The 24459-nt window shown below is 38.9% G+C and overlaps 2 protein-coding genes and 1 non-coding gene across 3 annotated transcripts; 2 read left to right on the top strand and 1 right to left on the bottom strand.

Moving 5' to 3' along the window:
- Positions 1 to 15250: 15250 nt before the first annotated feature.
- Positions 15251 to 15357, bottom strand: LOC141636461 (small nucleolar RNA R71). The gene has a single exon (XR_012541069.1). It is a non-coding gene; the product is annotated as a small nucleolar RNA R71 (small nucleolar RNA).
- Positions 15358 to 22818: 7461 nt separating this feature from the next.
- On the top strand, positions 22819 to 23199 carry LOC141628858 (uncharacterized). The gene has a single exon (XM_074441950.1). It carries the CDS (start codon positions 22819 to 22821, stop codon positions 23197 to 23199), a length of 381 nt encoding a protein of 126 aa, XP_074298051.1.
- A 423-nt stretch (positions 23200 to 23622) lies between these two features.
- Positions 23623 to 24122, top strand: LOC141628857 (uncharacterized). The gene is made up of 2 exons (XM_074441949.1): positions 23623 to 23853; positions 23946 to 24122. The coding sequence occupies exons 1-2, from the start codon at positions 23623 to 23625 to the stop codon at positions 24120 to 24122; spliced, it is 408 nt and encodes a 135-aa protein (XP_074298050.1).
- Positions 24123 to 24459: the final 337 nt, after the last annotated feature.

Here is a 24459-nt window from a genome sequence, read left to right as displayed (position 1 = left end):
TAGCCCCAGTCTTTCTTTTCTCACCTTTCTCCTTCTTCTCTTCTTTTAGCATATATGCAATCCTCTCAGCGTGCCCAGCTCGTTTATAGATCTCATCCATGTTTCCTGGCTCACTGATAAGGGTTTAGTCATGTTACCTATATAAAAATAAATCCTATCTTAAACTAACTAGTAGCTAGTGGAAAGAAAGAGTCGAATCCACAGGAAGGTGGTAGTAAATTGTTTGCTAATGTAATATTGTCTAGGGGTAAAAGACTGCTTGAAGAGTTATTTGTTAATTTCGAAGACTAATTGCTCTGTAGATAAAACGGTGAATTCAATAATTGTAAAGAGTCTAGGGTTCGGGTTCACTAGGTCAGTCATCCAGGGGTGAGAGTTAATTCATTGATTGAGCAATTAGATTGTTTAAGGCCATAAGATCGGTCGATTCTATTATATCCTTTATATATAAACTTAACATGCAGTCGATATCATTAAGTCAGTCTATTCAATTGTCGCAGCCTATACTAGTCTTAGCACGGTCGGTGAAAATCCTAGTTTGCAAGATTAATTAACTAATTCTGATCAGTAATTAATCAATTAGAAGTAAGACTACAATTGAACAACAATTAAGAGCAATCTAACAATCAATTCATTAATTAACCCATTTCTAACAACTTAGATCCCCTTTCACCCTAGGTAAAGAAATTAACTACGCATGCTAGAAGAAATAACAACAATAATATGAATAATAAACATAACTAAAAGCATGGGAGATGATTAATGAATATTAAAATAGAATTGAATGAATACCGTAGTAAATTAAGGATGAACAAAGTTTAGATCAGAAGGTAATATATGCTAAACTAATCTAAGGGTTTTTAATGTAAAAGTGGCATAACCAAGCATAACCTAATCATAGGTATCGATTTTGGTATTTATATAACAAGTTAAACCGACTTGGGAAAGTTCCGCGAAAAATGGAATTGGGCTGAGTAATCGATCGAGTACATCATCACTCGATCGAGTACACCATCACTCGATTGAGTACTCCTAGACTTGATCGAGTAATCCTAGCTAGACTCGATCGAGTACACTACTCTTCTGCATGGTTTCTTTGTGTATTCTTCTCTTTTCTCGTATCCATTCTTCTTGGATTCCGTGCCATAATTTTAGTGCTCTATCTTGCCCGACTCCGTGGTGCTCGTTATTATCCACTTGTCCGCAAATGCATCCATCTTGCATTAAAAATACCAAAAGGCAGAATTATCGACATTCTAGCAATAACGGCATATAAATATGTATATAATTATGACTCATAAGTCACCAGATGCGAGCCTCTTCTTGATGTTAGTTGTTAAATCTTTCTCAAATCTCAGTGATAATATCTCTGGAGTAATGTTGAGATTAGCCATATATTCAGCTAATTCCATGAACATGTGGGAATAAGTTTCCACCGTTATATCATCTGTAGTCATGAATGAGTCAAACACTACCCTCATCTTGCTCCTAATATGCTCAGGAACAAAAGTAGCTATTAAGATCTTCTTAAAACCCTTCCACTTCATAGAGTCGCTCCAATTATTTGCAGCAGCTTCCTTTATAGCCTCTTTGTGATGAGTGCACCCAAACCAACTTTCCCTCTCAAATAAAATGCAGCTTGGTCTACTTGTAGCTCATCTGAACAACCCAGCAACTCAAAGATATTATCAAACTCTCGACACCATTCCCCCAAAAGAGATGGCTCGCCCAACCCATATGCCTCGAAACTGTAGCACTCATCTTTGATGGATCCACAACTGACCCCTTCGCCTTTAGTGCAGTAGTTAAGGCCTCATTTATAGCAATTAGACGATCTACCTCCTCCTGCAACATGGCAGTGGGTACAGATTTCTTTGGAGGCATGATTCTATAAAACACATAAGCTTTCGCTTAAGAAATATGGCATAAGGTTTAAAATAGGTATCCCTGCAAACAAAACAACATGTGGCTGACTAGAGTTGCTAGAAGCCAGCCAGCCACGGTAATTCCACCCTTGACCACCACGGCCTAAGCCATCTCATGGCAAACCGTGAGTCCACACTTATGCCACGTTTACTCACACTATACACATTGACAATTATCTCTATTCAATATGGTTTCGGGGTCACAAAATCCGCATATCACTAGACATGTTAATTCTACTACACATATCACACCAAAATCCAAGCATATGAACTTTCAATTAAGATTACTAGCATTTGCATTCTCAAGTATATAAACCAATTGATAATCCACTTCACCATACAATTCATAAGATCACCCAATTGCAAAACAATTTCCAATACAACTCTTTTATCACACGACCTTAGACCATTCATACCATCACACAATACTTACCTCACTCCGCATCCTGCAACAAAGTTACCAATTCTCATCCTAAGGCATACAATTGACCCTTAAGAATTAATATAAACTTCATTTTAATTACCCCACTTTACAATATTTCTCTCAAGGTAACCGGTTCAAAACGGAAAGAGCCAGAAGTTTGGTGTGAGGGGACCCATTTTCTCATCCCAAGCCTAGGGGCTCCTAACAGCTTCTATCTGGGTTCATTTTATTAGACACTTCTCTATTCATTGAGTTCATTAGTTTAGGCCTGAGGAACGTTTCCTCTGATACCACTTTGTAGCACTCCCATTTATCTAAGAGCATTAAGTAGGCATTCCTAGATAAAAGAAGCTATTACCATCTCGGATTGCCCGAGGTAGTGAATAACAAAGTAAAACAAACCACAATACTTTAAATAATATAAATGATTAATGGCCTTATTACAATTTATCTAACCAAACAACTGAATAAGAATATTAAATACAATTGAAGGAAATGTAGATTCATATACATGTTAACATACTCATATATGTCTAGATTAATTTGTCATAAAATTAAAACGGATTTTATGCATGCAAACAAATAATATAATAGAGGAGAAATCATGTCCTTACAATGTGGATTTCGGTTTTATTGGGCACAAGAGAGATCACCTTTCTCTCTTGTTCTTGAGCTTTTCCCTTATGGATGAACAAGATCTAAGTATAAGATCTCTCCCCAAGCTTTATACCCAAGGCTTCTCTTAATTTGATTAATATTACAAATACTAGTATAATATTAATCAAGGTAGAAAATTGAACCAAAAACTTTTATAAAACACTTATATGTTTCGGTTTTATGGAGGGAGAAATAGAGAGCTTTTTATCTCTCTAGAATACTAATTTTGGATGAATGAATTAGAATGAAAACAATACACTACACTTAGTATATTATTAGGTAAAATTATTGAAAAACAATGATAGCATTTGCCTTCTCAAAACCGTGTAAGAGGAGGGGCTTTAGGAGAGCCAATGCATGGAGAAATTGTTCTTCACAAGGAACAATAGGCTTGCATGGCTAGGTTTGCTTTTAATCATTGTGTTTTCCACTAATTATAAACAACATATAATTAGCTTAAATCCTTCTAATTTTCGGCCCACAATATAATATGGATTCCATATTATTTTTGTCAATTGTCTATATGTTACATGTCACATGTCACATATATTTGTTATGTATTTTTAACATATTAAAAATCAACGTATTAATAAAATACGTCACATACAATAATCGACTTAGTAATTTCATAATTACTTGTGCCAAAATATTTTACCATTTATAAATTTCAACTGATTGTATTTATAACAATTCATTCAATTTAATTGTTACATTAAACAATTATTTCATCCGAGTAATGATACAATTCAATTACTCAGACCGTATCTCATTTAATCACATTTCAATTTGATACGTAAATTATACTTCCAAAATCGTCCGTCAATTTTCAAGTAATTTAATTAACTCGCAACGTTATACGATTAATTAAATAATCAATTAAGAGTGTTGCCCTTTAGGTATGACCTAGGGGGTCAACTGATCACCACCGTCACACGACAGTAATGTCAAACTCTAGTCAGCCAATCATTACCGATATATTTGACCAGTTGACAGTAACAATATTACTTCCCAATTGTATTCATTTTAATGAGACTTAAACATGTGATCATCATGATCAACAGTCGTGATCGCATTATTGTCGGAGGACACATATTCCAACAATCTCCCACTTGTCCTCGACAAGTGTGCGTCACCAATTCTCTTGTCCTATTACTATCTCCCACTCAATGCAAGGTGTCTTTCAGGTCGTACTTGCAAGTGATCATATCGAGAGTGGTTTCCTCGATCCGGAGAATAAGCGATTGACCGGATTTATCCACTCTGGATGCCATCCGAGCGTGGCCACGCATTTCCAGTTCATTACTCCTCGAGTGGCCCTGAGATATTGTTATAACCCTGACTAGGGGTGAACAATTCCTATCGCACTCATTCCCTTCGACTAGCCACAACCATCATAACCCAAAATATGCCCATTTGACCCCATTTATGAAGGTCGTAGTAACACAAATCAAAGTTAATCTGAAACTGTGCCATCTTAGGAGAATAGTCTTTAGTCAAAAGAATCGACTCATTCGAATACTATAGTAGCTCTCGCCACGACCAGGCTATATAAATTTGCCGAACTCTATAAGCGGTCATTAGGCCCGACAAAATGTTCCTAATATCTGCTATGTGATCGACTAGTCATCTCACATGACTCTATGGCACTTGAACTTGCCATCAATCGCATCACACTCTAGTCACTTCGAGACGTCACCTCATATAAGTAACTATGGGCAAAAACAATGTTAATCCATGTTCACTTTAACGGGGTTCAATTGTCTCTACAACCCGTTTGGATATAACAATGTACAAGGTGAGTTATTAATAACTCAAACGACAAATGTCGACATCACACTCGGGTAGTCAATATCATATTACAACCTTGTGATGTATATTATAAGTGTAACCACTTATTGATTGCAATAGAAGTTTAACATGCCATGTGTCCACGCGTTCAAACTTCTTAAACTTGCAATCTCCTTCACATTCATGTTCTTTCTCATAGCATGAATCTTACCAAGTACACATCAAGGTTCCCAACCTTGGTTTCGGTTCTTTAACTTGAAAGAACTTTCTTATCGACCATCTCATAACGAACGAATTTGCGATGAATAATACAACTTGTACCGATCAAGTATTCCATCCACACACAATGCACTAGGTATATGTTTTGTAGAATCTTGTAACAATTGACAAGATTATTTAGCTTAGCACTTCTCACAAGTCCTAGCTTTACTAGGAAAGATTGTTTTGAATAACCTCTTATTCAACCAAGCATCTTTCCAAAACTTCTCATTTCTCTTTCTAGGCTTGAAAGATTTGGGATTCTCATAAATCCTCATATGTGCTCGGATTTTCTACAATATGTGCAACCTCTTGACACACAATATAACATTCCGTCAATCACTGAAATCGCTCATCGGATTCTACTCGAGAATTCATGACGTTTCTATTATGGCTCACAAATCATTCATCATGCTCTTATGCATATGATTCATTATTGGACATGTACATGATTATTCTAATGGCGGAAACATTAGTTATTGATAATCATGAGATCAACTGTTCTTAGGTTCAATGATCTACCATGACTGCTAATGGTAATCCCATTTTCATTCATATGAATAACCTATGTGTATGTTGACACGATGTGTATCTCTTAATACTAATCCAACATCCCTCGATGTAGTTGGATTCATCATTGTCCATTTTCATCCAGAATTGAAAACTCAATTGCTTCTTTATGAAAGAAGGTATTAGCTCGTCATTCTTTAATGAGTGATGAGTCGTAAAAATTCAAAAGATGATAACTCCCACAAAATTCCATGTCTTCACATGAGAATTTCCTAACTCCCACTCAATTCTACACATTTCGAAATTGACTTCTCAATCGAAATTTATCAAGAATTGTAAAATAAATTGCATTGCCAAGTTATTAGGATAAAACCATATATGTTCCCATCATATCCTTTCAAAATACCTATTTTGAAGTGGTCTCATCTCAACCTTACGGAAAGGGATTTTAAATCCCCAACACACTCATGTCATAATGATGTATAGTAATGTCTTTATTCAAATATAAACAATATCTAGAATACGTCCTTCACAATTACCCTTTTGGAAGGAGGTTTAACCATTTCATAGAGGTTAAACAATGACATTTGCGTGGTTAAAAACTTTGGCCATTGAAGATATCGGTATATCAATTTTGCAACTCGATCATAACTAGTATGTTACTATGATTCATTTAGGCTCTTAAGTAAATCTCAAGGTTGAAACTATTGGTCAAATGTTTCATAAACTTAGTCAAAAACTTGTTGAGACTTTACATTAGTCATTTTCTTCCAAAACTTCTTTTGGTCTCCTCGTGTAGTTATCTTGAGAAAATACTCTTATGATTACTACACTTGGTCTCTTTAGTCATATAGAACTAACTTGAGACCATAGATCTCATCTATTTGGCATACTATGTAAATAGATACACCTTCATTCAAATCATTTTCTTTTGCATAGATCTTCATTTACACAAGTACACAATTTTATCTTGCCTTGTGTGTTGTGTCCTCATTTTTCTCCCACTCTATCTTTAGAATAAATACACTAAACATTCAAAGATAGCATATGAGACACAAATTAATGATGTTGAAGTATAAGGAGAACTATCTCATAGATAGACTAATAGTTATAGATTTTATATGAGTTCTTGGTGATTGACTTTCCTTTAAGAGAGTTCATAGACTCAAAATCACTTTATAAATGATCATACACATGCCTTAAGCATGTGGACATATAATGAAACCCGTCATTATAATTGTCTATTAGATCACCTTTAAGTGAATAATCTTATGTTTCAAAACGCAAGCATTCAAAGATGAAAATTTTAGAACATAAAGGATAAATGATAAAAACGGGTGACTTGGGTTGCAAACCAAGTCACCATCATCCAAAATACAAACCATTATCCAAAATACCTTTCCATGTCGAACACGGAAACTTAAAGTTCTAAAAATTCAAAACATAACTTAAAATAAGACAATGAAAAACAAAGCTCCACAAAAGCTATTCTTAGCTTCTCCATGGTTTCTCATGCTTGTTTTTCTTTTCCCTTGTCTTTGCTTGGTGGAGGCCCTATTTACAATAAAAAGGGAGATACATTATCACAACTTTGCATCATAATACCATAGTTGAATTTAGAAACATAAAAGAAGGTTAGTCATTTACCTCTTTGGAGTGATCTTTCCAGCTTTGATATCACCAAGGTACTTGGAACAATTTCTTTTCCAATGTCCCATGCCATTACAATAATGGCACTTATCAAGAGGACCCTTCTTGACTTTGGAGGTGCTAGCTTCACAAGACTTAGCTTTGGTGAATGTGGGAGCTTGCTTTTTACCCTTCTTTCCACTCTTCTTGAACTTCCCCTTACTCTTTGTGCTTATGTTAAGCACATCCTTAGGAGGGTTCACATTTAACCCCATGTCCCTCTCGGCTTGCACAAGTAACTTGTGCAACTCCTCAAGAGACACATCCTTGTCTTGCATGTTGAAATTCACCCGGAATTGCACATATGCCTTGACTTTAGACAAGGAGTGTAGAATCCTATCTACGATGAGTTCTTTGGGGATTTCAACCTTTTGAATTTTCAAGGTCTCGACAAGCTCCATGAGTTTGAGCACATGAGGGCTAACCTTTTGGCCCTCTTTGAAGTCGAGATCAAAGAATGCCGCGGCCGCCTCATATTGGACGATCCGCGGAGTTTGTGAAAACATGGTCACAAGTTTGGAGTAAATCTCATTAGCATTGCCCATTTTGAAGGCTCTCCTTTGGAGGTCCGCCTCCATCGCAAATATTAAGACATTTTTCATTGCGGCGGACTCCTTTTGGTAAGCCTCATAGGCTTCCCTAGTGGCCGCGGTGGACCTAGTGGAGGGTTCGGGTGGAGAGGCCTCGATAAGGTAACGAAGCTTGTCGTCACCTTCGGCGGCTAATTTGAGTTGGGCATCCCAATCGGAGAAATTTGACCCATTCTTTTCAAGTTTACATCGATCCATAAAAGATCGGAGCCAAGATGAAGTAGCGAGTGGTGTAGCATTAGGAGTTGGTGTTGCCATTTGTTATGAAAAAGAAGTGGTCTACAAAACAAAATATAAGGAGTAAAACAATTGTCGTTTTAATAATACTCGTAAAAATGTATGATTTAAACAAGTTATTTGCATTTTTCTAGTGACCTCTACCCAACTAGATAAATGATTCCAAGACCCAAATTCATGTCGACTTAGGCACGGTGGGGCCGATACATCCTTTATCAATATAACTCGGTGGATTAACGTTTAATCGATTCTACTTTTAGAACTCTGGGTCGATAATATTACATTAACAATTATCTATAGCCCAAAACACATCGACAAGGGCACGGTGGGGCCGATACATCCCTTATCAAATACTTTTGTTGAGTTCAATCCAAATTTCGAATAAATGTGTCCATGATCCAAACCCACATTAACTTGGGCACGGTGGGGCCGATACATCCCTCATCAACATGAATTCGGTGGATTAACATTCATCCCCACTTCCCCTACGTAATAAGGTTTGTACCCCGGTGTGGCCGAGTGCACTCCCTCACGAAATAGGTTTTCATGGTTTCTACTATTTGGTAAGGCTATGTCTCAATTGATAGTTTTAGCGAGAGGTCATGTCAATTTATTATCTATCACGTTTTAAGTGAACTAAAGCGGTGAACTACGATAATTCTAATTGACACGGTCGATAAACTCGATAAAAGACAATGCATGTTTAGTTATGGCGATTTAGCAATGCATGTGACATAAAATAAAATGCAAGCATAAAGATAAATAAATCCTAGTATGGCCTTTCCTAAAAAAGAAAAACTATTTAACTATTACATATTCGGAAACCAACTCCATTGGTCCCTTGAACTTCGGTTGTGGCACGCATCTCGAGGTAACACCGTCTTTATGTATCACCATTCTTGAAGAAATCCGTCTTTTGGAACTCCTGAATGAATAAAATTACATAATAAATTACATAATTTCCTATTATACATTTGTAACTAAAATAAAATAAATCTATTAAATTACAAAACGGTGATACGAGATCACAATAAAATTACAACCGAATCGATATTCCCATACATTTCGGAAAATACCAATTAAAATCTAAGGCCATACTAAGTAAAATTACATAATTCAAAAATTACATAAATTAAAATTATGACAATCATAAAGAAAATGCAGCATTATAATATGTATGAACATGCTCAATTTTATGCTAAATCGCCTTTAATTAGCCAATATCGTATATTACTCGGTTTTTACGGATTTGCGTGATTTCAACATTTTATAATCACAAAAATACATAAATTCATATTTATGCATAAGTTAATTACCCTAACCTCTTAGGACTCAAAATTTAGTCTTCACTAATAATTTGACCATAATTAACCCATATTTTATAAAATTGTTCATAAATGGACCAAAAATTATAAAAATAAGCTATTAAACTTCAAATAAAGCACAAAATTTCAAATAAATTCAAAATTTGAAATTTAAACTCATGAACATTCTGGAAAAATTCCATGACACTCATAATGTTCAAAATCTTAGGTTAAAAAATTTCGAAAATTTTCCGGAAAAACAATGTTGCGGTTTATCGATTTTTAATAAAATAATCATAAAAACATGGAAAAATTATTTTCATTAACTTTTCTATTTTAGATCTGAAAAATATGATAAGATGCAACATTAGACGTTTTTCCTAAGTCATAGATTATGTTTTATTAATTTTCCACTAATAATGTCACTATTTATGCTATTTTTCTTCAAAAATTCATAAATCATGCAAAAAGACTTCTTTATAGCCAATTATTTTACTCACATCTTGTAAACTTGCATGTGACAACATATTAATTTTCTATGACCAGATTCGAAATTTAACTCATATTAACCTATTTTTCACTTAAATCCGAATTTAATAATGAAAAATTCATTTTTCGAGCATAACAAGTCCAAAAATTATGAAAATTTGCAGGTTATCTCAAAATAATATGTGTGACAACATATCCAAAAACCAAGTTAAAATTCGAAGTATAGCTAATTTTAGACCAAAAATGACATTTTTACTCATAAAATCACATTTAAATGCCATTATTGTAAATTATGAACAATAAAAATCCGAAAAAATAACCAAAATATCCTAAAACATTTTAGGACCAGAAATATTAACATGCATGTAATAATTTCGTGATATATCATAATAACACAAATTTTACAAGTTTTATTTGTTATTCTTATAACTCGGAAAAACTTTTAACCAATTTGCATGCAAACAACCATGGCTCTTGATACCGATTGAAGGAAATGTAGATTCATATACATGTTAACATACTCATATATGTCTAGATTAATTTGTGATAAAATTAAAACGGATTTTATGCATGCAAACAAATAATATAATAGAGGAGAAATCATGTCCTTACAATGTGGATTTCGGTTTTATTGGGCACAAGAGAGATCACCTTTCTCTCTTGTTCTTGAGCTTTTCCCTTATGGATGAACAAGATCTAAGTATAAGATCTCTCCCCAAGCTTTATACCCAAGGCTTCTCTTAATTTGATTAATATTACAAATACTAGTATAATATTAATCAAGGTAGAAAATTGAACCAAAAACTTTTATAAAACACTTATATGTTTCGGTTTTATGGAGGGAGAAATAGAGAGCTTTTTATCTCTCTAGAATACTAATTTTGGATGAATGAATTAGAATGAAAACAATACACTACACTTAGTATATTATTAGGTAAAATTATTGAAAAACAATGATAGAATTTGCCTTCTCAAAACCGTGTAAGAGGAGGGGCTTTAGGAGAGCCAATGCATGGAGAAATTGTTCTTCACAAGGAACAATAGGCTTGCATGGCTAGGTTTGCTTTTAATCATTGTGTTTTCCACTAATTATAAACAACATATAATTAGCTTAAATCCTTCTAATTTTCGGCCCACAATATAATATGGATTCCATATTATTTTTGTCAATTGTCTATATGTTACATGTCACATGTCACATATATTTGTTATGTATTTTTAACATATTAAAAATCAACGTATTAATAAAATACGTCACATACAATAATCGACTTAGTAATTTCATAATTACTTGTGCCAAAATATTTTACCATTTATAAATTTCAACTGATTGTATTTATAACAATTCATTCAATTTAATTGTTACATTAAACAATTATTTCATCCGAGTAATGATACAATTCAATTACTCAGACCGTATCTCATTTAATCACATTTCAATTTGATACGTAAATTATACTTCCAAAATCGTCCGTCAATTTTCAAGTAATTTAATTAACTCGCAACGTTATACGATTAATTAAATAATCAATTAAGAGTGTTGCCCTTTAGGTATGACCTAGGGGGTCAACTGATCACCACCGTCACACGACAGTAATGTCAAACTCTAGTCAGCCAATCATTACCGATATATTTGACCAGTTGACAGTAACAATATTACTTCCCAATTGTATTCATTTTAATGAGACTTAAACATGTGATCATCATGATCAACAGTCGTGATCGCATTATTGTCGGAGGACACATATTCCAACAACAATCTCGCAGCAGAAATTAAATAAGTGTATCATATGAATAAACTGTCTAAGTGAGCTAGACAACTAAGTGGTCCGTCATCCATCCTCACGTCCCCAACTCCCAGTCAGCTAATCTAAAGTACCTGTTCTTTTAATCTGCTCCCCAATTAACCGTAAATAATAAATGGTTTACCACAGGACACCATTAATAAAACCAGGCATCAATTTTATTTGACAAGACACAAACACACGTCAACCAATGGTTGAGTAGCATATTTAAACAGTAGAAATAAACAACCACCATATGTACATAAACAAATATATAAATTATACAACCACTGAGCTCAATCACATTATCCACCAGAGACTCATAGCCTAGGGCCTTCCAATAATCACATTATCCACCAGAGACTCACAGCCTGGGGCCTTCCAATAATCATATTATCCACCAAAGACTACGCCTGGGGACTTCCAACAATACTAACCCATTTATAATAATTAAACCATCAAGCACTTGACAATTAAATATAATTGGACATAGAATATATTCCACACCACAAATCCAAACCGAAATTATTTCTCAACCGCCATATAAAACTCACAACATAAAAGCAACACATTAACACGGTCTAGTTGAGTAGATATCCTACCTTTTCGGCTAATATTTCCGAATCGCAGTTCCAAGCTATAATCAAAAGTATTCCACATCAAACCCGTCACCTAAGATAAGTAACAATTATAATTACAAACTACGTCACATATTCAATTATCAATTAATTATAATTTATTAATTATTAGCATGTGTAATTTATCGAATTAAACCCGTCTCAAACAATTAACCCAAAACCTCCAATTTACATGGTTTCAACCCGTGTAATCACCCTTTGAACCAACACCCAAAACCCACGACAACACCCTTCAAGTACACCCCAAAAACCCGCCATAAATATCACCTATACACGGCCTACAACCCCTACCTCACCGTGGTCAGCCACCTAACACCACGGTGAGCCCTGCCTATCACCAGTCCCTCCGTCGAGTCCCAACAACCGCTCTAAACACCATGCCCTCTACTCCTTACCACGCACAACAACAACCACACCCACAAAGTCACGGTTTGAAACATGCACCACAACCACCACAATTACCCACACTTCTACTAACCATCACCATCGTCACCTCTAACTCACGGTGTCTCCAGTGGTGATGTCCCTTCTCCATCAAGGCAACAACCGTGGTCAGAACATCCATACCAAACCTCCTCCTGTACGGTTTAAAGACAACCTCACAAACACCCTCCTTTTTGCAATTTTCGGCAACCACCACCACCAAGGTCCCACCTTTAACCACCTGGCACCACCTCTGACGTCGACCCAACCACCTATGATCAACCAACCCAAACCTAGGCCAAGACGAGTCCATAAGAGAGTTTGTAACCCGTGTTTAATAACACGACCCAATCCAACAGCCACCACGATAAACACTCCGAATAACCATGCTAGGTTGATCGTCGTCAGTCACAAAAAGGTCAGGCGAGGTCACGGTGCTCACGGCTATACTAGGGTCAAAGTCACGGTCTTAAGGTGGTCTTATGGCGGTCAATTTACACGGTCAAGGTGAGTAGAAACCAATTGATTAAATTAATGAGACAGTCTTTGATGCGTGCTTTATTTAAGCACTTTTCTTTGCCATTTAGCATGCATTTCTATGCTTATTACGTAGTAAATAGCTACTATCATCCCAAGAATTTTTTACTTTGGGTTACTTTGCATTCTATGCAGGTTTGGACCCAGACGAGTGTAAACAAGCCAAAACCTGTCCCCGATAATTGATTTTGAATGTTGGAAGAATTGAAGCTCGAAAGCTACCGCCTCGAGGTGCGTCAGTACGCAAGAAAGTACGTCAAAGAAAGCTATACTATGAAGAAAATAAGATCGACCACCCTGTTTAGTCAATCAACTATTGCCGAGTCTGGAATCTGTCGATCGACTAATATCTTGGTCGATCGACAATCTCGTGAATTTTGCAAGATGTGTTTAGTTTTCTTTCGACCCATTAGTTACTTGTTTAAAAATTTTTCCCTTATTTCTATTTAAGGGGAACTCATAACTTTATTAGGTCATCTTTTTATATTTCTAAAACTCTCATATACACGTTTCTTTACTTTGGAATTTTCAGATCGGAAACTTGTAATCCTTACCTTTTCATTCGTTAATTTAATTAACCTTCGTTTTTAAATTATTACTTTCTCTTATTTCTTTTACTCTTCCTTGTTATTCTTTTATTTTATGTTTAATTGCTATTCCCATATTTACATCATGTCTAATCTAGTTATTGATATAATCGTTATTGTCATCGTTGGTTTTAACATGCGTATCTAATTTTCCTATGCTAGGATTTAGAGGAGCCATGGTTTTAAGACGATCATAATTAGATTATTAGGTTTGGCATCTCTATAAGTCTTTGTTTTTAATTGTAACATCTAATAGCATTTAATTGGTTAAGTCGACGTAATTGATTATTTGAGCCGGGAAACTTCGACCTAGATCGAGAGATTGGAAGAAATTAGACCTACTACAAACAATACACCATTCTAATTTGAGCAAAAGCTAAATTAGTACTCTAGGGCGAATATTGGAGCGGAAGGACCTTTTCATTACCACTCAGACCGTATTTTTGCTAACCGTTGACCTTAACTAGATTGTTGTTGACCGTGGTGACCCGATATTCTAGCCTTTTCTCTTATTTGAAATCCTTTTCCTTAATTTAATTTCTCTTGCTTGCTTTTTTAGTTAATAGACAAAACCAATCGACCCCCGAAATTTGTGACTCAGATGAACTAAGAACCGCAATTAGACCACTTTTGTCTCCCTGTGGATAAGATCCCGACTTCCTTTACTATACTAGTTTAGGCCAGTTGGTTTATCTTTGATAGGTGTGCGATTTAGCCTGTTAAATTTTGGCGCCGTTGCCGGGGAGGCAACTATTTTCTATTTGATTATTTTAGTTTGTCTTGTCTCAGGGAACTTTAGTTCATGGAGACCCTTCTCATTCCTTTCTTTAGTGTTTTGTTTATGCCTAGGAATCATAGGTCCGAGCTCATACCATTCGACTCTGGACCAGAAAAGACATTCCGCGTTAGACAAAATTTTTGGAAGGAAATCCGTCAAGAAGAAGACTTGAGTACTCTTGACTCTGTCTACGCCGCTTTCCTTGCAGAAAATCAGTCTTTAGAAGAAGACACACCTACTTCTGCCCCTACTACGATCATTGCCACATTAGCAAGCCATTCAGAGCCCACCCTTGCATCCATTCCTAAGGGATTCAAGCTACCTACCACCGATAATGGCACCTTCGAGATCCGTCCGTCCTATATTAATCTGGTAGAGCGAAACATGTTTGGAGGTGGAGCTAGTGAAGATCCTGCTAAACATATGAAGAAGTTCGTTACATACTGTTGTTCTATCCCTTTGACTGCCGGGGTAACTCAAGCCAAGTAAAACAACTTATATTCCCTTTTTCTCTGCGATATGGTGCTGCGGAATGGTTGCGTGATTTGGAAATCGATGCTAATGCTATTACTGACTGGAATATACTAGCTCTTGCATTCTACAAGAGGTTTTTTCCACCGCATAAGACAAATGCTCTTAGAAGACAAATTACAAGTTTCAAAAAAGGTGCCACTGAAGACCTTAATGAGGCATGGATTCGTTTCAAGAGACTAGTCCGCTCCGTTCCTCATCATGGTTTCTAGGTCTGGTTTTTATGCAATCAGTTTTATAATGGGCTGTACGACGATCATAGAGCCTTGCTTGATTCTTCTGCAAATGGGAGGTTTCAAAACTACACCACAGATGCCAATGGTTAAAAATTGATTGATGAGATAGCTACTCACACTGCTGAGTATGGTAACTCCAGAGGTATTATAAGAGGGGGTAGTTGAAGGGGCCGTTGCAGCTCAGTTAGAGGCATTGACTACTCAAATTGTCGAATTGAAGACATCCCAATCTTTGGGAAATCATCAGATGGTTCATCCCATGGTCCAACAGAACACACCTTGTGAACGATGTGGTATTGCAGGGCACAGTGCAGCTAAATGTATGTGTATGATAGAATAGGTCCATGCTTTTCAGTCTTTTAAGCAAGGTACACCATACTCTAACTTTTATAATGAAAAGACTTGGGAACATCCAAATTTCTCTTACCGAAGCCAGAATGTCCTTAATCCTACCCAGCACCACAACAACCACGGGATTCTCCATATATGATTCCCCAAAATCTCACTTCTCAGAAAGCAATTATCAAAGGCAAAACCAAGGTGGTCAACAGTTCACTAGTCAGCATCAACAATATCAACAACAGATGCAACCTCCTCAACAAGCCCCATCTAACGACATGTTGAAAATTAAAGCCTTATTACAACAACAAATGATGGCTTCACAGAAGTAGGAGGCTCTAATTACTCAATTGATGGAACATAATAAGATGTTGGACAATGAAATTGCCCAATTATCCACTTCAAGTAGACAAGCGGGTATGTGACACCCCGCGATAACGCGAACAATATAACTAATAAATTAAAGCGGAAATTTATGAGATATTAAAAAAACTTTTTACTATTAGTTAAATATTAACACGCGGGAGCCACTAAAGAAATTAAACAAATACAATAATAGGCAGACACAGGTTATTACAACCCAATTCTAGAAAGCAGGGAAAAGATATCCCACGAATAAACAGTTAAGGGGTTTCTAAACTAGCAAACTAAGGTCCAAGAGTTTAGTTCTCGCTAGCCCACACGTCTTCCCCCATGTAAGCATCTTCACAACCTGTCATTCATGTAAACATGAACGCCACCGTCAGTGGGGAGTAACTCAAGGTTCTCCCAGCCACAATATGTCGAAATGAACATAACAAAGAACATAAACAAATAATCATATTAGATAAGTCATGAGTGAGTTGAATTATAACTAAATATGAGACCATATGTGTTTAAACCAACAAGGATAAAATAAATGATGGAATAAACATGTAAGTAAGGCGTAAGCAACAATAAATAATTGGATAAGGAAGACAAGAAAACAAACACGACCACTTAGCCACGAGCACGTATTTCAATGAGATATAACCAAATTAAGCATCCAAATAGTGCAAGACATTTATCACTCCTAGACTATAATTTCCCCGGGTAGGACTACGATGATAATACGGTCCTAGTCTAAATATGCAGATTTTCGGGTGTACATCCTGATTTGACGTGCGCCAGCACAGCACGCACCGAAGACTCGACTACAAAGGAGACCGAGTACCCCAATCGCCAGAACAGCATGAAAGTGGCGGAAAGACTAAGATAAAACTCACTTGCCAGAACAGCACAAGTGGCTAAAACTGTACCTGCCAGAACAGCACAAGTAGGCCAAAACCATACTTGCCAGAACAGTACAAGTAGGCCAAACCCGTACATGCCAGAACAGCACAAGTAGGGCGAAAATGTATGTCAAGCATATACGATGGTATTATGGCATTTCTACACAAATACGACTCATTACAAGTAATTATTTATAACAAATATCTAAAACTTGTATTATATTATTAAATATTCCACTTCATAATTTAACATGTCGATCAAATAAAATACAATAAACGATTGATGCGTGTCCAAAATATGATATTTTACACCCTATTTTATACGCATTTCAGAGCTCAATTGTGTAGTTTATTCTACGATATTCCCTATTTCCGTCTACTTTCGTGTTTTTTTGTATTATTGCAGAAATGTGAAGAATTCAGCGGAAAATGAGCCGAATCCGTCCCCGAGTATTTATCATAGGACCTGACATGAAGTAGTGACTCGAGATATGAACTTGGTGCGCGTTTTAAGGCCTAAAAGATAGAAAAAGCATGGTTGCGTACAAGTTGCAAAGCATAAACAAGCGAAGAAGTGCTTCTCGTCATTGCAGCCTTATTCAGATGGCTATATCTCGAGTGCTAGAGCATATAATCGACTGATTCTACTTGGGGGTGAAATCTTATTCTCTTAGCTTTCCAACGCCACGTAGAACGCCTGATTTGACCAAGTAACGAAGAAATGACAAATTTGTTTTAAGATCGGTCGCTACTGCGCAGAATCGTCGAATGCATTCTTGTACTGGCGCACGTGGTCGATCGACTGGTCCAAGTGGTCGATCGACCACCCCTCGACTCTGACGCAAATTAAGAACGAGAATTAGAAAGCCCAATTGTAATTAGTTTTTAGGTTTTTGCGTGACATCTCTATAAATAGGACCTCGAACATCAGTTTTGGAGACGCATTCAGTAGGGGTTAATCCCGTCTACTGATTTGACTTTATCGTTTTAGATTCAATTATAATTAGTTTAGAGTTTTCGATAAAAGCTTCCTTTTGGAATCGGATTCTTCCTACCTATATTTTATTCGGTATTTCTGTTAGGCCAAAAATATGGATATTGGGCTAGTCTAGGGCAACGGGTCAGGAAGCAGTATGGGGTACAGGGCGTCAGGGAGCTAGGGAGGCAGCGCCAGCATGCAGTGCAAGACGCGGGCTTTGGGTCTGTGTGGAAGAAGTATATGGGGACTCTATCACTTGCCATATCCAGAGAAGGAAAGTCCTATTCCGCGCCAAATTAGGAATACTTGGGAAAGACGCAAGAAACCCTAGACGGGTGAGCTCCACTATATAAGGGGCCTCAATGCAAAACAGAAGGATCATCAAAAAAATACAAGAACTAAACCCTAGCATCCATAGCATAAACGCTCGAACTGTATTTCCTCCCGAATTATAGTGAAAATCTTGGTGGGATTCTGTCTCCCCCTGCGGTTGTTTCCCATATTGGGTTTTCCGCGTCACCAAAATTGCTTGTGTTCTTTATTTACATCACGCATTCAAATCAACATATAACAAACGAACAAATCATAATACGGACCTAACGCTAAGACCGCTTTAACCCTAAATTGGTAGAAATTTACCAAAACAGTTTGGCGCCCACCGTGGGGCATAGTGGTCGTCTTCGTTAGCTAGTCTACACAGCAAGCATAACATGTCCGGACACCAAGAAACCAACCTAGGTAGCACCAGTGGTGCCCCAGCAACACGGGTACCATCCCCCTCGGTAGCAACACTGGTACCATCTCCCTCGGCAACAGTAGCACGCACAACCGTGGTTCAAACCACCAGTACTGCCCAGATACCAGTAGTCAAGCAAAGTCAAAGTTCCCAGGTAGCAGCAAGCCCAACTTCGGAGAGAGTCCAGACCAGAGATTCAGGAGTCGTCCAGGGACGGCAAGGAGTCCCATAGCCTGAAAGAGGAGCACAGTCTAGGCAATAGGCTCAGGCTCCTCTGAGTCCCACCAGCATCATGATAAGCAGATTGGACACATTAACAAGGACAATCCGAACAATGCAGAACGAGAATTAAAGCATGAGATCCCAGATGGAAGAGGAAAACAATCTCCTCCGAGCACAGATCAACGAGTTAAGAAGCCATGCCGCTAATTCGGCCCCTTGGATGCAGGAAGATAGATCCAGGAGGTCACCAGGAGAAAGTGGGGACTGGAAGCAGACACGGGTGATGCCACGCGAAGTGGCACTCAGGCTGGACATGGACGCAACATCGCAGCCAAGAGAAGGCCTGGTCCCAACAGGACTAGGAGCATTGACACCAGATGATGAGCCAGCACACCAAGAGCCAACGCCCACGTCAGATGCAGAAGGGTGCCGGCAGAGTAGAGTGGCAGCTGCGATCCCGGTGATCAGGGCTCCAGTTACAAATCAAGCTGAGTATACTTCGGAAAGCGGCCCGGCTGCAGCAGCATCGCAGATGCACCAACCAGCAGTCTTGGGACAACAGAAATTCGTACGAGGAGCCGAACATCAGTTACAAGAGCACCTGCGACCCACCGGGAGAGAGACATACATAGAACAGCAATACCAGGAACTACGAAGCCTCCTCCGAAGGGTTCCAGGAATGCCGCTGCCTATGGAGATGGCCGCACCAGAAAGCTACGCTGACTCGCCGTTTACTAACGATATAGCTACAGTGGCCTTACCAAAAGGATTTAACGTCCCATCAATGACCCTCTTCGATGGAACCACAGACCCCTGCGATCACATTAGCCAATTTAAGCAAAAAATGATGGTTACCACTACCACAGGAGCCTCAAAGGAGGCATGCATGTGTAAAGGATTTGGTTCGACCCTAACCGGAGCAGCATTGCAATGGTTTGTCGGCTTGCCCAACGTGACCATATCTTCATTCGCTGATTTGGTCAACGCCTTCAATCATCAGTTCTCCAGCAGTCGAAGAATACCAAAGCAGCTAAGTGATCTGTATAGGATCGTTCAGGAAATAGGTGAATCAATCAAAGATTACGTCACCAGGTTCAATACAGAGAAAGTCTCAATTCGAGGCTGCGATATGTCCACGGCCATCAACGCCTTCAGGCAGGGCTTGATAAGGAATCAAACCTCTACAAAGAATTAACGATGTACCCTTGTGAGAGATTCGAAGAAGTCCAAAGAGAGAGACTACAACAAAGATTAAGATTGGAAGAAGATATACAAGCTAGAAAGGGAATAACAAACTTCGACAAACCTGGCAGGAAAATCTCAACAAAAAAGAAAGACGAGCGAGCTAAGCCATACAACAGACTCAATATCAGCAGAATAGTAGAAAAAACCCAGCAAGTTGACGACTCTCAGCATCCTCCTAAGCTATCTGAGTACGGATTCAACACGGGAATAGAAGGGTTGCTGAAAGCGCTAAGAGGCTTAGGTGATCAGGTGAGGTGGCCAAAGCCTCCCACTCAGGATCGACCCAACGATGACAGAGACAGCAGCAAGAGATGCGAATGGCACAGGACAGAAGACTGCTACAGGTTGCGCAAAGAAGTGAAGTTCCAAGTACACAGAAGAAACTTGGACCACCTGTTATCACGTGGGGGCAAGCAGGACAGAAGAGAAGCAGCAAATCAGGTGCTTCCTTCAGCCCCACCCATATGCACGAAAATTATTAACGTGATAACAGGCGGATCCGGGTTATCGTGTTTGACATATTCCTCCGCTAAGAGGAAAGCCACCGGAAGTAAAGGGGATAATCCAAAAACTTCATACAGGGTAAGCCAGAGCAATTTACCCCTGATAATTTTCGACAAAACTGATATAGAAAGCGGTGTAGAGCAACACGACGATGCCCTAACTATAACGTTATCCATTGGCAATTGCACCGTACGAAAAGCATTAGTGGATACAGGGAGTTCTGTGAACCTCATCATGCTTGAAACCCTCAAAACCATGGGTTTTGATAAATAGAACCTGATATAGAAATCTGTACCCCTGGCGGGATTCAGTGGTGAGACTGCGCATTCGGTAGGTGAGATAACCATCCCAACATATATTGAAGGAGTTAATAAACTGGTGAGGTACTTAGTCATTGAGGGTCCAACCACTTACAACGTGATACTAGGAAGACCATGGTTGCATCAGATGAAGGCGGTGCCCTCAACATATCATCAATGTCTCAAGTTCCCAACACCATGGGGTACGGTCACAGTAAAAGGGGATCGAGAGGAATCCAGGAACTGCTACGCTCAAGCCTTCAAAGCTACAACCAGGCTCCCCTCATAGAAATTACAGGACTGGGGCACCTCGAAAGAATACATGGAGCCTCCCTCAGAGGAACTAGACCAGGTCCACCTGGACGAGGAGCACCCGGATAGGACAATATTAATTGGAGCAACTTGCAGTGAAGAGCTACGCAGCCAGCTGACTCAATTTCTGAAAATCAGCATGGACTGTTTCCCCTGGTCCCACGACGATATGGTAGGTATAGACCCATCTGTTATTTCACATAAGCTAAGTGTGAACCTAGGCTGCACCCAGTACAGCAGAAGAGAAGAAAATTCGCGGCAGAACGAAACGAGATCATTAACAAAGAGGTAGATAGTCTCTTGGCAGCAGGTAAAATCAGAGAAGTTAGCTATCCTGAATGGCTCTCTAATGTAGTAGTAGTGCCCAAGAAAAATGGGAAGTGGAGGGTATGCGTAGACTTCACCGATTTAAACAAAGCTTGTCCCAAAGACCCCTTTCCACTACCACATATCGATGCAATGGTGGACGCTACTGCAGGACACGAGGTACTTACTTTCCTCGACGCTTGGAGCGGTTACAATCAGATCAAGATGCATCCACAAGATCAAGAGAAAACAATATTCATGTCAGAAAGAGGCATATATTGTTACAATGTCATGCCCTTTGGCCTAAAGAACGCCGGGTCCACTTACCAGCGATTGGTAAATAAAATGTTCAAGCAGCAAATAGGAAAGACCATGGAAGTATACATAGACGACATGGTAGTGAAGTCCAAAAAAGCAGGAATGCATATGGAACACTTAGCAGACACCTTCCAGACATTAAGGAAGTTTAAAATGAAGCTTAATCCGTCCAAGTGTTCGTTTGGAGTATCCTCAGGAAATTTCTTAGGATATATGGTGACCCAGAGAGGAATTGAAGCAAGCAAGGAGCAGATAAAAGCGATACTCCAGCTAGAATCACCGCAGAAGCCGAAAGATGTGCAAAGGCTAGCAGGGAAGGTGGCGGTCCTAAATAGGTTCATATCGAGGGCTTCAGATAGGTGCAAGTTGTTCTATGATATATTGAGGAAAAGTCAGAAATTCGAATGGACCAAGGAACATGAAAAGGCATTCGCGGAACTCAAAAGCTATCTGAGCACGCCACTATTACTAGCGAAACCAGAACAAGGGGAGCCACTATTCCTGTACCTGTCAGTTAGGGAAGAAGCTGTAAGTGCGGTCTTGGTCAAAGAACAAGAAGAAGTGCAGCATCTTGTGTATTATATTAGCAAGTTTGTGCTTCCTTTAGAGACAAAGTACACTTCCTTTGAAAAACTAGCATTGGCTTTGGTTACTGCTTCCTATAAACTGCGACCGTACTTTGAATCTCACACCATCCGCGTAATAACCAACTACCCGCTAAAAAATATTATGAGGAAGCCTGAACTTTCGGGCAGAATGACTAAATGGTCAGTACATCTTAGTGGGTATGACTTGCAATTCGAACCCAGAACAGCGATAAAATCCCAAACCTTAGCAGATTTCGTCTCTGACTTCTGCCCTGCTACCCGTGGGGAGGCAGAAGAAGGAATGCTGACAATAATGGGAAGTCAGGATAGCGCAATATGAACCTTATACATTTAGCCTCAAATGCAAGAGGGGCTGGTGTAGGTTTGGTCCTCCGGTCAACTAAAGGTGATATGATAGTACAAGCTATTAGGTGTGAGTTCAAAGGAACCAACAACGAAGCCGAGTACGAAGCCCTTATACTTGGGATGCAGATGGCGTTGGGGCTTAAGGTGAGGAACCTGAGGGTGTATAGCGACTCCTTACTTGTGGTGAATCATGTAAACAACGAATATGTGGCACGTAATTCAAAGAAGATAGCCTACTTGAAGATAGCCACAGAGCAAAAGTCAAAGTTTAGAACGTTCAAAATAACTCAGGTGCCTCGAGATCAGAATGTGGAGGCAGACGCCCTGGCAACATCAGGGGCCACCTTCTAACCCACATAACTGTCAAATATACCTATCACCCATGTATTGACCTCAGCCATCCAGAAGGAGCCAGATCAGAATCCGGTGAAAGAGGCTGCACACGTGCAGTAAACGCAGGGAGCCAGGGCTCTGGTTTCCACATGAGGACAGCGGGATCCAGATTGGAGAGTACCATACATAAGTTGGCTAAGGGATGGGACACTCCCTGAGGATAGAAAGGAAGCACAACGTTTCAGAATAAAAGCCTCCAGGTATATCTTGATTGATAACGTCCTCTTTAGAAAATCGTTGGCAGGACCATGCCTCAGGTGCTTGAACAAAGAGGAAGTAGAAACAGTGCTGCACGATGTACACGGCGGAGAATGCGGGAACCATGCTGGAGGACGGAGCTTGTCTAACAAAATCTTAAGACAGTGGTTTTTCTGGCCCAATATGCGCATGGATGCCATTAATCATGCCAAACGTTGTGAATCATGTCAAAAGGCGGCTCCAGCAATCCATCAGCCAGCGGAACCAATGCATCCGATTATCTCTACATGGCCGTTCATGATGTGGGGCATTGATATAGTGGGTAAGCTGCCCAGGGCTCCAGGAAACAGAGTATATATGCTAGTCATGACTGATTACTTTTCAAAGTGGATTGAAGCAGAAGCAATGACAGAGGTAAAAGAGGGCAGGTGATCTGTTTTATCAAGCGCAACATCACAAACAGATTTGGGATACCCTCTGAGATCATATATGACAATGGATCCCAGTTCATAACAGATAACATCGAGGGCTTCTGTTCACGCTGGAACATAACACTGAGAAAGTCAGCCCCTAGATATCCACAAACCAACGGCCAAGCTGAGTCCAGTAACAAAATCATTGTGGAAAACCTCAGAAAACGGCTGGAAGAGTTGGGGGGAAATGGGCAGATGAACTACCATTAGTACTCTGGTCAGATAGAACAACACCGAAAATGGTAACATGCCAAACTCCATTTAGCCTCGTATACGGAACAGAGGCAATGATACCCTCAGAAGTTCTGGTACCCACACATAGATATGGCTGTCAGACGGTAGAGCAGAACAAGGTCAAAATGGCTAGTAGTCTGGATACAGTTGATGAGCTGCGAGAAAGCGCCTACATACGTACGGCGTCGTATAAACAATCTGTAGCCAAGACATATAACAAGAATGTTAAGATCATGACCCTTAAAGTAGGGGACCTCGTACTCAGAAGGGTATTCGAAAATACCAAGAACCACAAAGCAGGCAAGTTTGCCTA

The sequence above is a fragment of the Silene latifolia genome, chromosome Y (assembly GCF_048544455.1).
Source record: "Silene latifolia isolate original U9 population chromosome Y, ASM4854445v1, whole genome shotgun sequence".
NCBI lineage: Eukaryota > Viridiplantae > Streptophyta > Magnoliopsida > Caryophyllales > Caryophyllaceae > Silene > Silene latifolia.
Note: the sequence above shows the minus strand (reverse complement) of the source record. Positions and strands in the feature narration are given on the sequence as shown.